The sequence below is a fragment of the Penicillium roqueforti genome (genome assembly GCF_015533775.1).
Source record: "Penicillium roqueforti strain LCP96 04111 chromosome Unknown scaffold_12, whole genome shotgun sequence".
In the NCBI taxonomy this organism is placed as follows: domain Eukaryota; kingdom Fungi; phylum Ascomycota; class Eurotiomycetes; order Eurotiales; family Aspergillaceae; genus Penicillium; species Penicillium roqueforti.
Window position 1 is genome coordinate 260,742 of NW_024067576.1, and position 12,379 is coordinate 273,120.

At 51.0% G+C, this 12,379-nt stretch overlaps 5 protein-coding genes across 5 annotated transcripts; 3 read left to right on the forward strand and 2 right to left on the reverse strand.

The window, feature by feature from the left end:
* Nucleotides 1-91: 91 nt before the first annotated feature.
* Nucleotides 92-1,678, forward strand: LCP9604111_5235 (glutamate decarboxylase; the record flags this gene model as incomplete). Its single annotated transcript, XM_039073023.1, has 2 exons — nt 92-1,512; nt 1,564-1,678. The coding sequence occupies 2 exons, from the start codon at nt 92-94 to the stop codon at nt 1,676-1,678; spliced, it is 1,536 nt and encodes a 511-aa protein (XP_038928697.1).
* Nucleotides 1,679-2,079: 401 nt separating this feature from the next.
* Nucleotides 2,080-3,318, forward strand: LCP9604111_5236 (MBL fold metallo-hydrolase; the record flags this gene model as incomplete). Its single annotated transcript, XM_039073024.1, has 5 exons — nt 2,080-2,249; nt 2,303-2,333; nt 2,381-2,511; nt 2,559-2,820; nt 2,884-3,318. 5 exons carry the CDS (start codon nt 2,080-2,082, stop codon nt 3,316-3,318), a joined length of 1,029 nt encoding a protein of 342 aa, XP_038928698.1.
* A 607-nt stretch (nt 3,319-3,925) lies between these two features.
* Nucleotides 3,926-6,017, forward strand: LCP9604111_5237 (uncharacterized protein; the record flags this gene model as incomplete). Its single annotated transcript, XM_039073025.1, has 2 exons — nt 3,926-4,889; nt 4,939-6,017. The coding sequence occupies 2 exons, from the start codon at nt 3,926-3,928 to the stop codon at nt 6,015-6,017; spliced, it is 2,043 nt and encodes a 680-aa protein (XP_038928699.1).
* A 388-nt stretch (nt 6,018-6,405) lies between these two features.
* On the reverse strand, nt 6,406-7,756 carry LCP9604111_5238 (nitrilase; the record flags this gene model as incomplete). Its single annotated transcript, XM_039073026.1, has 2 exons — nt 6,406-7,215; nt 7,283-7,756. 2 exons carry the CDS (start codon nt 7,754-7,756, stop codon nt 6,406-6,408), a joined length of 1,284 nt encoding a protein of 427 aa, XP_038928700.1.
* Nucleotides 7,757-9,108: 1,352 nt separating this feature from the next.
* On the reverse strand, nt 9,109-10,660 carry LCP9604111_5239 (arrestin (or S-antigen), N-terminal domain protein; the record flags this gene model as incomplete). Its single annotated transcript, XM_039073027.1, has 2 exons — nt 9,109-10,403; nt 10,453-10,660. The coding sequence occupies 2 exons, from the start codon at nt 10,658-10,660 to the stop codon at nt 9,109-9,111; spliced, it is 1,503 nt and encodes a 500-aa protein (XP_038928701.1).
* Between the last annotated feature and the right edge of the window lie 1,719 nt (nt 10,661-12,379).

A 12,379-nucleotide genomic window follows, 5' to 3' on the forward strand; every position in this document is an offset into this window, starting at 1 on the left:
CCTCAATCTCTGCTTTTTCTTCAGTTCTTTTTGACCTGGTCTCTTTCTCTCTTGTTTTTTACCTTTTACCTATCATCTTTTATTCGCAATTATGGTTCATCTCGCCAAAGTCAAGAAGGACAGTGAGCTCCCCTCGGCTCGTCAATTTGACTCCATTCCCCCCATCGAGACAAATGACGCCGACACCAATGTCTACGGCACTCACTTTGCCGTGGACCACATGCCCCAGCATGAAATGCCAGAGCGGGAGATGCCCCGCCAGATCGCCGCTCGGATGATCAAGGATGAGCTGAGTCTGGACGGTAACCCTAAGCTCAACCTCGCCAGTTTCGTCACCACCTACATGGAAGAGGAGATCGAGGAGATCATGACCGACTCCTTCAGCAAAAACTTCATTGATTACGAGGAGTACCCTCACTCCGCCGAGATCCAAAACCGATGTGTCAATATGATTGCTAGACTTTTCAACATTCCCACCGATGCCGCCAGTGAGAACGCCATGGGTACTTCAACCATTGGATCTTCCGAGGCTATCATGCTGGGCACACTGGCTATGAAGAAGCGCTGGCAGAACAAGCGCAAGGCCGAGGGCAAGGACTTCTCGCGCCCCAACATTATTATGAACAGTGCTGTCCAGGTCTGCTGGGAGAAGGCTGCTCGTTACTTTGATATCGAGGAGAAGTACGTCTTCTGTACCGACACCCGTTTCGTCATCGATCCCCAGCAGGCTGTGGATCTGGTGGATGAGAACACAATCGGTATCTGCGCCATCCTGGGTACCACCTACACCGGCGAATACGAGGATGTCAAGGCCATCAACGATCTGCTGGTGGAGCGTAACATTGACTGCCCGATCCACGTCGACGCAGCTAGTGGTGGCTTCGTCGCTCCATTCACCGACCCTAACCTCGTCTGGGATTTCCGCCTGGAAAAGGTGGTATCCATCAACGTCTCCGGTCACAAGTATGGTCTAGTCTACCCCGGTGTCGGATGGGTTATCTGGCGCGCGGTGGAGTATCTGCCCCAAGAATTGGTGTTCAACATCAACTACCTCGGAGCCGACCAGGCCAGCTTTACCCTGAACTTCTCCAAGGGTGCTTCCCATGTCATTGGACAATACTACCAGTTTATCCGCCTGGGTAAGCACGGTTACCGTGCCATCATGACCAACCTGACTCGCATCAGTGACTTCATGGCGTCAGAGTTTGAGAAGTTGGGCATGGTCATCCTGAGCCAGACGCAGGGCAGGGGCCTGCCCCTAGTGGCCTGGCGCCTTCCCACAGACCCCAATCGGGTCTACGATGAATTCGCTCTGGCCCACCAGCTCCGCGAGCGCGGCTGGGTTGTTCCTGCGTACACTATGGCGCCCCACAGCGAGAAAATGAAGATGATGCGCATTGTCATCCGCGAAGACTTCAGCATGAACCGATGCGACAGTTTGATCCAGGACTTCAAACTTGCCATTGATACTTTGGATGCAATGGACAAGAATATGATGGCCAAGTACAGAGTGTGAGTTTATTCTGTCCTAATGTTTCGATTTTCATACTAACAGCTCCACAGGCACATGAAGAACCACCGCAACCAACCTCGCCACCAGTCGCTTATTCACCGTCACTACCTGGAAGAGAAGCACTCGCTCCAGGGCAAGGATGGCAAGACACATGGCGTGTGTTAATTCCGTTGTGTAACTGCCTACTGGCGGGGTTTGAATATATGTGCAAAAGGATTGAATTAGATGGGATGTTGAAGGTGGATATGTCAGTCCTACACGCAGAGTATCTTGTGTCTCTTGTGTCCTCACTACAGGATCCAACTCATTGGGTTGATCTCTTGCTGTAGTATATACACCACGATATTGAAATGAACAAATCGATGAACATGAGGTTGAGACTGGCCATGGCAAGTTAGCGCGTTACAAGAAACGATATAGTAGACCACAATCCTATTCGGGAAATAGCTGTCAGTTACATCTATCGCTTGTGATGTCATGCATACGTAGATTTATATACCAAAGCCCTCTCGTGCTGCAACGGATGCTTGCATTTCCTGCCATTATCCCCTCACTACTCATATACCATGAAGCGTATCTCAATCGACCCGAAGGATGATCCCCCAACCCGAGACCTCCCACTGGCGACTTCCACCCCGGCGCAACTTCCCCCAGCCAAGGCGACAAAGCTTCATCCATCCAAATCAGGCGAAGAGAACGCAACCCTGTTCTTCGTGGGAACGGCCACAACGATTATGTCAGTTCACATCTAGAACTGTATCAGTGTGTACGTGTACTAAAACAAAGCAGAGAATGGGCGGGAATACGGATTATGACTGATGTCAGCTCTTGATGGGAAGTCGAATGCTCACAGACTAACTGTCTTAGCCCAACTTCCTCCACGCAGGCGAACATGTCCACCTCGGTCCAGGCGTGTCAAGCGAGCGCCTCACCAACCCGGCCGTCGACCTGCACGACCTCCCTCGGATTGATCTTGTCCTTCTTTCGCACTATCACGAGTATGTCTCCGAGCATAGAGGTATTGAGCGATCACTGATAATGTCAGGGACCATTTTGATAAAATGGTCGAGGCTTCATTGAGGCGTGATCTACCCATTATCACGACAACACATGGGCAGGAGCGTCTCGCTTTTAAGAAACAGGACCCATTTACGTCTGTATGCGCGCTTAAACCTTTTGAGCAGATTGAGGTCAATATTGAAGGCACCGAAGGCCCCAGACAGCCCCGCCTGCGTGTGACGGGTATGCCGGGGAAGCATGTGCCTCCTAAGCGAGTGGTAGAGAAGCTCAACGCGCTAGCTAAGGCGGTGGGTGGCGTTTTATTTTCTAGGTATTCCTAATAGATGGCAATCAACCTAACACAGCAATAGTTCCCACCAACGAACGGCTGGATGCTCGAGCTCGGCCACGGCAGCTCCAATGCTGCAGACTTCTCCTGCGGTTATCGCATCTACATCTCGGGAGATACCCTGATGGTAGACGAGCTGCGCGAAATCTCCAAGCGATACGCGGACCAACGAATCGACCTAATGCTCGTCCACCTCGGCGGTACAACCATTCCTTCTCCCTTAGTAGGAAGACTAATGGAACCGCTAGCGTTGACGGTTACGATGGATGCGGGGCAGGGTCTGCAATTGATCCAGCTAATCCAACCAGACGTTACGATCCCGATCCACTATGATGATTACGACGTATTTGCGAGTCCGCTAGAAGATTTTCGGCGCAATGTGGAGGCGGCGGGGTTATTGAACAAGGTTGTGTTTTTGGATCGTAAGGATCAGTATTGCTTTCGAGTTATGGGATAGAAGTGCCTAATAGTAAGACATTGGGTTTTTGTCTGTTCAGCTCAGCCCTGGACGCGTTGGTCTGGGGCTGAGAAGGGCTCCATCACATATTTCGACTCCACCATTCTTGGCATGGGGAATGGGACTTCATACGAGAATTATGATTTACTTCGCCTTGAGCGGATCTTTTGGGGAATTTGGGGGCAGTTTGTAACCGAAGTATGGTATGTACATAATAGGTGACGAGGCTCTACACATGGCTCGTATAGTGTATTTCTCTATGTTGTATATCGAAAGTATTGGGTTAAAGGCTTTCTTTCGAATCTTCTTCTTTGAGTGTTCATATATTCTATATTGTAGTTAGGGCGGATATACTAGAGAGATGATATCTACACTTCCTACCAGTTAATCGGCATTATGTCTTATATCAGATACTATGCTATTCTCTGTCTCATATCACTCACTTCATTCAATTGCTATATACTCTGGCATCCCACCAAGGCCATCCATTGTTTACCCTATATATAGAACAACCTCTCCAATCACCGCCCGTCAACCCGCTAGGGTCCACCAAATCAGCCTCTTCCCCTCTCTCCCTCTCTCCTTTTTCTCAAGATCAAAAGCAGTGATGCGCAACCTCTTTAAGAGCAAGTCGCCTTCGAATCGGACAAGTCACCATTCTATGCGCAGCGCCGAACAGTTGGCCCACCCCGCGTTTACTCCACCGGACCCCAACGCACCCAACACGGAGTCTGACCGGCGCCTTGCACAATTCGAGTACTCTGGTTCTGTACAGAATCAGCCTCAGGGTTTGAATCGGTCGCAAAGTCAGCGTCAAAAACCTTTACGTGACCGACCGACCGTCAACGTCACCGTCCCCGACGACTCGCGCAAAAAGGGCCGTGTCGAGCGCAGCGTCTCTGTCAAGGGCAAACCAATCTCACAACCTACCTCACCTGGAACTTTACATCCAGAGACCTTGGACGAGTCCGACGAATTTCCGCCACATCTCCGGCATTCCTACACCGAGAACCCCTCACCTGTGGCGCCGCAATCTCTCGCGTACCAACCGAAATACCAGGGCCAACGAGCTCCCCGACCTTCCCATCCTGCTCACGTCCAAGACAACCCCGAGTGGTCACAGAAACCTGTGCAGCCTGTGCAACCGCTTTATACCAAACTCCAGCGATCCAACACCGACTCGACCCTTGATCAGTACTCCCGACCGTCGCCCACCGATATCCCCGAATCACCACGATACACGGAACATCTTCATCGGGGACAGGCTTTCTCTGCCCAGGATCCGGTATTGAATACTCGGCCCCCATCCCAGCAGACTCACGAGCCGCTTTCCCCGTTGCAGTCCCGTTACCCTGACGCCATGCAGTCTTCCGCGCAGGCATCAAACCAGGGTTTTTATCCGTTGGACAGACAAAAATCCGCCGGTTCTCCGCAGCAGAACCGGAGTCGGCAGGGGAGTGTGTCAAACAACATGCCTGATCCCGGACGGAGTACACCCACCAAAACACACCGCCGGGAGGAGTCCGGGGAAGTGGACGTGCGGGCATTGATCCAGAAGCATGATGAACTCCGTAAGGATTATGATTCGGTCTTGGTTTTTGATAAACTAACAATGAGCAGAGGCCAAGTATTCCAAGGTGAAACGATACTACTTTGAGAAAGATGCGCAGGTGCAGCATCTCCAGAACACGGTGGCGCACCAGCGAATGGCGGTGTCGCGTACCGTACTTGACGATAATGAATACACCAGCCGGTTCCAGCGCCTGGACGGAGCGATTAAAGACCTGGCATTCTCCGTGCGCAAAGATTGGCGCAGTATTCCGGCGTGGCTGAATGGAATGGTCACTGACGATGCTTTGTCGGTCGGCACGAAAGAAATGACCCCGGTCGGACGGGCAGTAATCAGCCGGTGGCTAGTAGAGGAAGTATTCCAGCGATATTTCCATCCGTGCTTGGATCCGACATTTAGCGTGCAGCTGAAGAGTATCGAAATGAACCTGCGACGGCAGCGACCGACATCGGAAGAAGACCGCGAGAATGCTTCCGCGAGACTCTCCTACTGGCGTCGCACGACCTTCGACGGACTGGGTGATTCCTTAGTCGGACCCGAGGCCCAAGAACGTCGCGTTGAGCTAGTGGAGCATCTAATCGTGGAGCTCGCTGCCTTCATAGGATCCCAACTGCACGAAATCGCGCTGCCAGGGCTAGAAGCAAGCGTGCGTATGATTATCGAGAACTCCGTCAACATCATCGAGAAAATCCCGCTCGAAGCTCGCGATGTCTGCGTCGATTACTTCCCACCGGGCATCTCCCTCGCTGAGCAATACATGAAGGTCGAAGGCCAACTACCCGCACTGAGCCACCCGCCCCCGCCACCCTCGGACCCAGAGCAGCTCGAGGAGCCTGTCGCGGCAGAGGGAGATACCTCATCCGGCTCAACCGGAGCGGTAGAGAGTACTTCATCGGCACAGAAAAAGTCGACGAAAAAGTCCATATTTGGCGCGTTGATAAGCCGCAAGCATGGCGGCGAGAACAGTCGTTCGACGCCGCCGCCTGGGCCAACCGAGGACAAGAGCGAGCCTGCAGAGGTAGCGCCGAGCGCCCCGCGCATTCGGTTTGCAGCGTTCCTGGCTGTTGAAGTGCGCGGCAAGGGGCCTGCAACGGTGCTGATCAAGTCGCCCGTGTGGCTGGTGGAATAAACGTGATCCATCAGTGCGGCCGGTTAGATTGGCACCATTAGCAGTGGTTCTCGATTTAAATGGTGGAGGGTGTATATAGAGACCGGTCGGAGCTGTCGCATGGTGACGAAGTTTATGACTTGTTATGTCCTTTGATATCCCAAGGCGTTTCAGTTGTCCAGCGGCGGTTTGCACTTTGCAGTGGTCGATTTTCTTCTTTTCTTTTCTTTGCCTGACGATTGCCTGACGACTAGAATCCCTGATTCTGCTATGATTGTGCTTTTGAGTAGAAAGTTTTGCAATTCGATGTTTCTTAGCGGCATTCTTCGTAGCTAAATATTCATTCCATTACTTTCAGTCCATATCCGCATCAATACTCAATACCATATACCTTACTCATTAAATCATCCTACAACGGCGGCGGCGCCAGATCCAACCCCTTAACCTCGAATTTAAACGCATCACTCCGTGAATAACTCCCAGCAACATCGAGATCGAGCCGTCCACGCTCGCAATCATCCAAGTCAATGCATGCGATAGCTAAACCATCACCCGCCGCCACAGCAGGACTAGACTCCGTAGCGGACGTGCCAGGCGCGGAATCCGTCACCGCAGCATCGCTACTATCCGGCACGTCATCCGTGCAGACTTCCCACAGCGGACCGGCAAGAACGTCTCCAAGCGGCGAAACAATACAACTTCCACCCCGACAGACATAATCCAAGACCGAGTCTGACGGATCCAGGGATGACTGCTTAGTATTCGTCGCGGGACCCTCCGACCGACTCTGGGCCTGATCCTGGGCCTCGCCGTGAGTCTGCGGCCAGACAATCTCATGCGGACCCTCAGCAGCGACGGACATTTTCATCTCTGGATCGTGCGATTTACCCGAACTAGATTCTGGAATTCCATCCTGGCTTGCACCGGTAATCCACTCCGGCAGCTCGGAGCTACGCACGCACTGGTTCGCCGAGAGCACGAAGCAGCGGCCTTCTATGCCGATGGTGCGCATGAGCGGGAGCCAGGTACTGCGGGCGTCGGCTGTGGGAGCGAGATAGATATTCACGTTCTGGGAATATAGACTCTGACGCAGGAGGGGCATGTAGCTCTCCCAGCAGATTGCAGAGGCTATGGTTAGTGGGATACCGTTTAGGGTTGTTGTGACAGCGCGGAGAGTCGAGGGCGAGCCCTGAGCCCAAATCATGCGTTCAGCAGCCGTCTACCAGGTCAGTATACATACCGAATGATAGCGCCAGAGAAGAAGAAAAAGAAAGAAAAGTCCATACCGGCATAACCTTCCTCCTCTTCCCCAGAATACCTCTAACAGGATCAACATAAACAACAGCACAATACAAACTCCCTCCCGCTCTCTCCACCAATCCAGTAACGACGAAAACTCCCGTCTCCCTCGCAACACGCTCCAGAAACTCCCTCGTCCTATCCCCGCGGAACCTCTTACCCTCTGCAATCTCCAGCCTGCGAGCAATCCAGTCAGCCCCGGCCCCAGTCGGTGTATCGCCTAGATCAACAGCGGCCTTGAAATACACGAGGAATTGGTCCCGGCCGCGCGGGTGTCGACTTCCCACCGCAGACCCGAACGAATATGTCCGCGGGTATCCGCCTAGATAGGCTTCAGGGAAGAGGAGGAGGTGGACGCCGCGGCGGGCGGCGAGGGTGCTTGTTCGCTCGAGGGCGCGCAGGGTTTCGGATAGGGAGGTTTGGGTGCAGGATTGGGCGACTGCTACTGTGAGAGAGGGCATTTTGGATTGATGTTGGGTTTAGGTTACTATTGGAGAAAGGAGAAGGGGGAAAAGGGGAATTGAGTTGACAATGACGGAATGGGCTCGAGGGAACCTTGGATGCTTGAAGCTTGGCTGGGAGTACCCATGTAGTATATATTGAGGTTGAATAGGGATAGAGAGTGTGTTATGTAGACTTTGATATCAGTAGGTGGACAGGAAGTCCAAAGAGGCTTCAGACTATCGGATGAAGTAACTGTGAAATGTGATTGTTTGCTTTTAAAAAGCCTATAAAGTCTGCACTTTCTTCCTCTTCCTCTCTTAATACTTCCTCATTATACTTTCACCTATACACTTATACCAACGAGCTTTGAAGAAATGTCGACCTGCCACATAAGAAAGTGACGGTGGTTTGATGAAGCAATATCCGAGAGAGATATTCTTTCATATATCCAAGTATCTATGATATAGCGAAAAAGAAGTAACGTTACCCCCATCTGACATTTATCTTCTCTACTGACCCAACTTGATTCTCCAAAGGGGTCTATATGGCGTTGTTCCTTGGACGAGCTCGGCAATGAGGCACCCGTCTACCTCTTGTGAATTCTCCCTTCTTCCTACCTATATACATGCCTCGATTCTCAGGGATGAACCTCATTTACGGGACGTGTTACCCACAAGTCGTTGAACGAGTACAATCATGCAAACCGCGCGCATGCATGCCACGATCAACGGGCTTCGATGAAGAGGACCAAGGTGATTGGAAAGCCCACAGAGCTACGCTTTTCCCAGCACCGAACAACGAGCAGCTATTTGGTTGGGGTTTTCATCCATAATCAACGAGAGAAGTCGTTTCGAACATGTTGCTCCGAAGCTTTCTTTCTACAGCACCTTCAAAACCTCGACTGCGTTGTTCTCAGTCAAAGCCATTTTATTCTTTCGGTGCTATTTTGGATAACATCAGTGTCAGGATGTGCTCTAGAGTTTGGTTTTGTCAGAATATTGTTCGCGGCATGACATATCTATCCAAAGGCTACGATGGCAAATACGACTGTAACCATAGTTGGCTTGTGGGATGGAAGAATTCCTTCCGTCGTCTATAACATTCAGTTTGATCTTCCTCAAGGCCCTATTGTGGCTCGACCTCTGAGGCATGAGATACTATCGATTGTAACGGTTTTAATTACAAATCAAGACATAAGAAAAAAAGTTGTGTATGAACAGTAGGGTATAATCGAAACAAAAAGAAAGTAGTCATAACCGTATAGAACGCTGTACAAAAATAGAACTTTTCTTGTTAGCCACCATGATTAGGGGTATTGGTCGGCGATTAACAAATGAACCTGGACGAAACCATCCACATCTCGTATTCCTCAGTGGCTGGCTCGCAGCGTGCTCAGCCTTTCCGAGTACTCAGGAGGGGCAAGGCCCACGTCAACCACCTCACTGCGAGTATGGTTGGAAAAATCGGTAGGAGAAGTCACATTGCGTGGGTGGAAGAACTCCTCTAGTTCTTGCTGTGTGACAGTGACACCGAGTGCAGCCTTGATGGATTCAGCGTGCTTGGCTTGGCTCGTGAACTGCACCGGGAGGCGGAGGGAGATTGTCGGTGTCATGAGGTTGGCTGCGGGGGTGTGGTATGTCAAGGAGAGCTCGAGGGCGTAGATGCGGGACATCAGACAGGAATGGAAAGTCGGGACAAAAGCTTTTGACTCGGGCAGGGTGACAGGGACCACGACTGATGCGGTGTAGTAAGTGTCCCCGGTGAATGCTGAGGACGGGCCCGTTGATGAATCAGATGACGATGAGTCGGTGGAGTCGCGGCGCATCGAGTTGGCTGCTGATGATTGCTTTGTCCACTGGGCGGATTCGACACACATGGTCAACAGAGGCACGCTTTCTGTGTAGAGGCCGCATCCGATATGGGCGAAGGGCATGCCGGTTGAGGAAGGGAAGTCATCCCATGGGGCCGCACTGAAGAATGTGCTGACGCGAAGTTTGCTGGTCATTGTTCCAAGTGCGGGAGGCTTCTCGTCCCCGATTGGATCGAATCGCAGGTTTACCGTGGCCACAGTGCTCACTGTATCACTTGGCTCACCGTTTGGAGGAAGCAATTGAACGGCTTTGGGCTGGGAGGATGAAGCAACGATGTGTCCTAATTTGCCTCGCAATGTTCCGCGCTTGACGCTCTTCTCTTTGCGTGTGCAGAAAGATGGGTTCGCCGAGGTTTCAACTGGGGGTTCTTCTTCGACAATTGGAATGATACGGATCTTCTTGGCAATGGCGGCGATAGCCACGAATCCAGGGCCGGTGAGTTGTTTCTGAAGAACAGAGGCCCGAACCGTGTAGCCAATCTGGGACATGTTGGGTGCCATATCATCTAGCAGTGTCTTGCCATTGCTGGCAAGGATGGGATCACCCAATGTTGGCGGCAGCATAGTGTGGGATCGTTGAATGTGAGCATTCTTCTTGGTGTGGGTGCAGACCTGGGGCAACAGGTGGTCCGGGACGACGAATGTGAAGGGGTATTCATATGTCCGGCCACTCTCTAGCACTCGCGGAGTCGGATATTCCATTTCATCAATAGGCTGGCGCAACTTAAGGAACATCTGTTGTGACCCCGTCCGGCCGGGGCATGATGCCCGTTCTACCGTAGTTCGAGATACACCTGTTCTCAAATTAACATTGCTCACAGGCCGGGCTTCAATAGGACTTACCTTCAAACAGGATCTCAATCTCATCAAATCGGGTCTCATGCTCAACGGTGACGGTTATGGTGCCATCAATACTCTCTGCGGTGGTATAAGAGTTGACATGTCCTGGCTTTTGTCCCGCAAGATATATCTCGATTTTAGGCTTTGAGCGTCTAGTCCAGGCATCTAACCTGTCTGAGCCAGAGCTGATGATTGAAGTGGCCGTTGACATTGTTCCACGGAAAAAGCAAAGAGAATATGAAGCCTCGTCCCACGGAGAAATGCAGGAACAATATAACCGACACGTCAAAGTTAAGACAAGATGGAATATCAAAAAGAAAGGAGGTAGAACAGAGATCAGATCGAATTGTTCTTAAGGAAAAATAAAGGAAAAAATTAGTAAACGGTGGAGCCGTTGACAACCGCAATGGAGTCAGACAAACCAAGTGTGGAGGAGCCGTGACAAGCAATGTGAGCAAGGTTTCAGATTGCCTCATCGCATATCCCTCAAGGTTCTTATAAATCAGGTTGGGGTGTGACTCACGAGTCATCTATAGGGCGCAGCTACCATGATATCAGATCACGACCATAACCTACTTGGAACGCCCCCAAATCCAAAAAAACGAGCGATCGTATACACTTCAGTATAGGGAAGGCCGAGCCATGGAGTGATCGGAGGGGAGAGAGTGATTGGTCGGATGCGAGGATCCGTTCTCGCCCATGCACGCCCTTGGGTTGACATTCCGCTTGGCCAAGGAGCATAGAACAACGAGAGGTCAATTCAAGGTCGCACATGATATTCAGGTGGATTTCCAACTCTAAAGACCCTATCTCTAGAAAAACGCCCTTCTTCTTTTCCCGATCGTTCAGATCCGATCTTCCAACCTAAAACAGCCAGTCAACGTCCAAGTACATCAGAAGTACGGAGTAACAGAGTACAAACTCAAGGGGGAGAAGTGGAGTGCGCCTTACTAACGACATGCACGCCCTTTGACTCCACCCACATTCTCGAAGGGCGCCCGAGCTCCTCTGCTGTGCTCGTGAAATGGCCAATCATTGTGTGTCGTGGAACTCTGTTTATCAGAATGCCGATTTCCAAGCAATATCCCGTGGATTCGCATTTGTAACACTCTCCAGTCATATGTGAGGACCTTCAGGTTTTCTAGACATGAGGTCTAGTATAAACTCTTCCCGCGGAAAAGAGAATATGGAACCTGGGCCTAGCTCCGGCCCCAGAGATTTCCGGCCATAGCCGAGCTTTTTTGCGCGCCGAGCTTGTTTTTTCTTGTTCTCACGGAGTGTCGGAGTGTCGGAGTAAACAAAAAGATGGAGTCTCGGATGGTGCAATGCGATCTTTCGGTGTGCAAAGTCATGGGGAGGCCGATGATCAGGTGATTCCTATGCACGTGTTTATATGGGAAAGTCGTGCTTTTCGAGTTCTACAGCTTTGCAAATATTTCAAGAGCTCAAGATAATCGGAGTATTAAGCTACGTATATACACCAAAACTGGACCAAAAAAGATTTAGAATAAATTGTTTCATTCAGTCACTAGGATAAGATGACATTTACAAGCATGTCCCAACTGATAAATTACGACGCAGACCCGTGGTGCATTTCGGATCAAATCGTACTCAAAAATCGTCGACGCGCTTTCACGCTTCTTCTCGTCTCGTACAAGCTAGCACAAAAAAGTGACCAGCTGCATCCAGCTCAAGATTAACCGACGGGAAACGGCAGACCGAGCGAGGCAAGAGACATCATAAAAGTCTACATGGCTAAAGATAGCCAGGGGAAAGGGAGGGGAAAGGAGGTCTATGTAGTGCAACGTCGAAACAATCAGGTTCACTTGAAAATTAGTCGTGGTTCAAATCTGCATAATCATCATGCATTAAGAAAGAGGTAGGTATCTGAAGCCCGTAGATAGGACAGCAAGGAACGCCAGCAGACGCC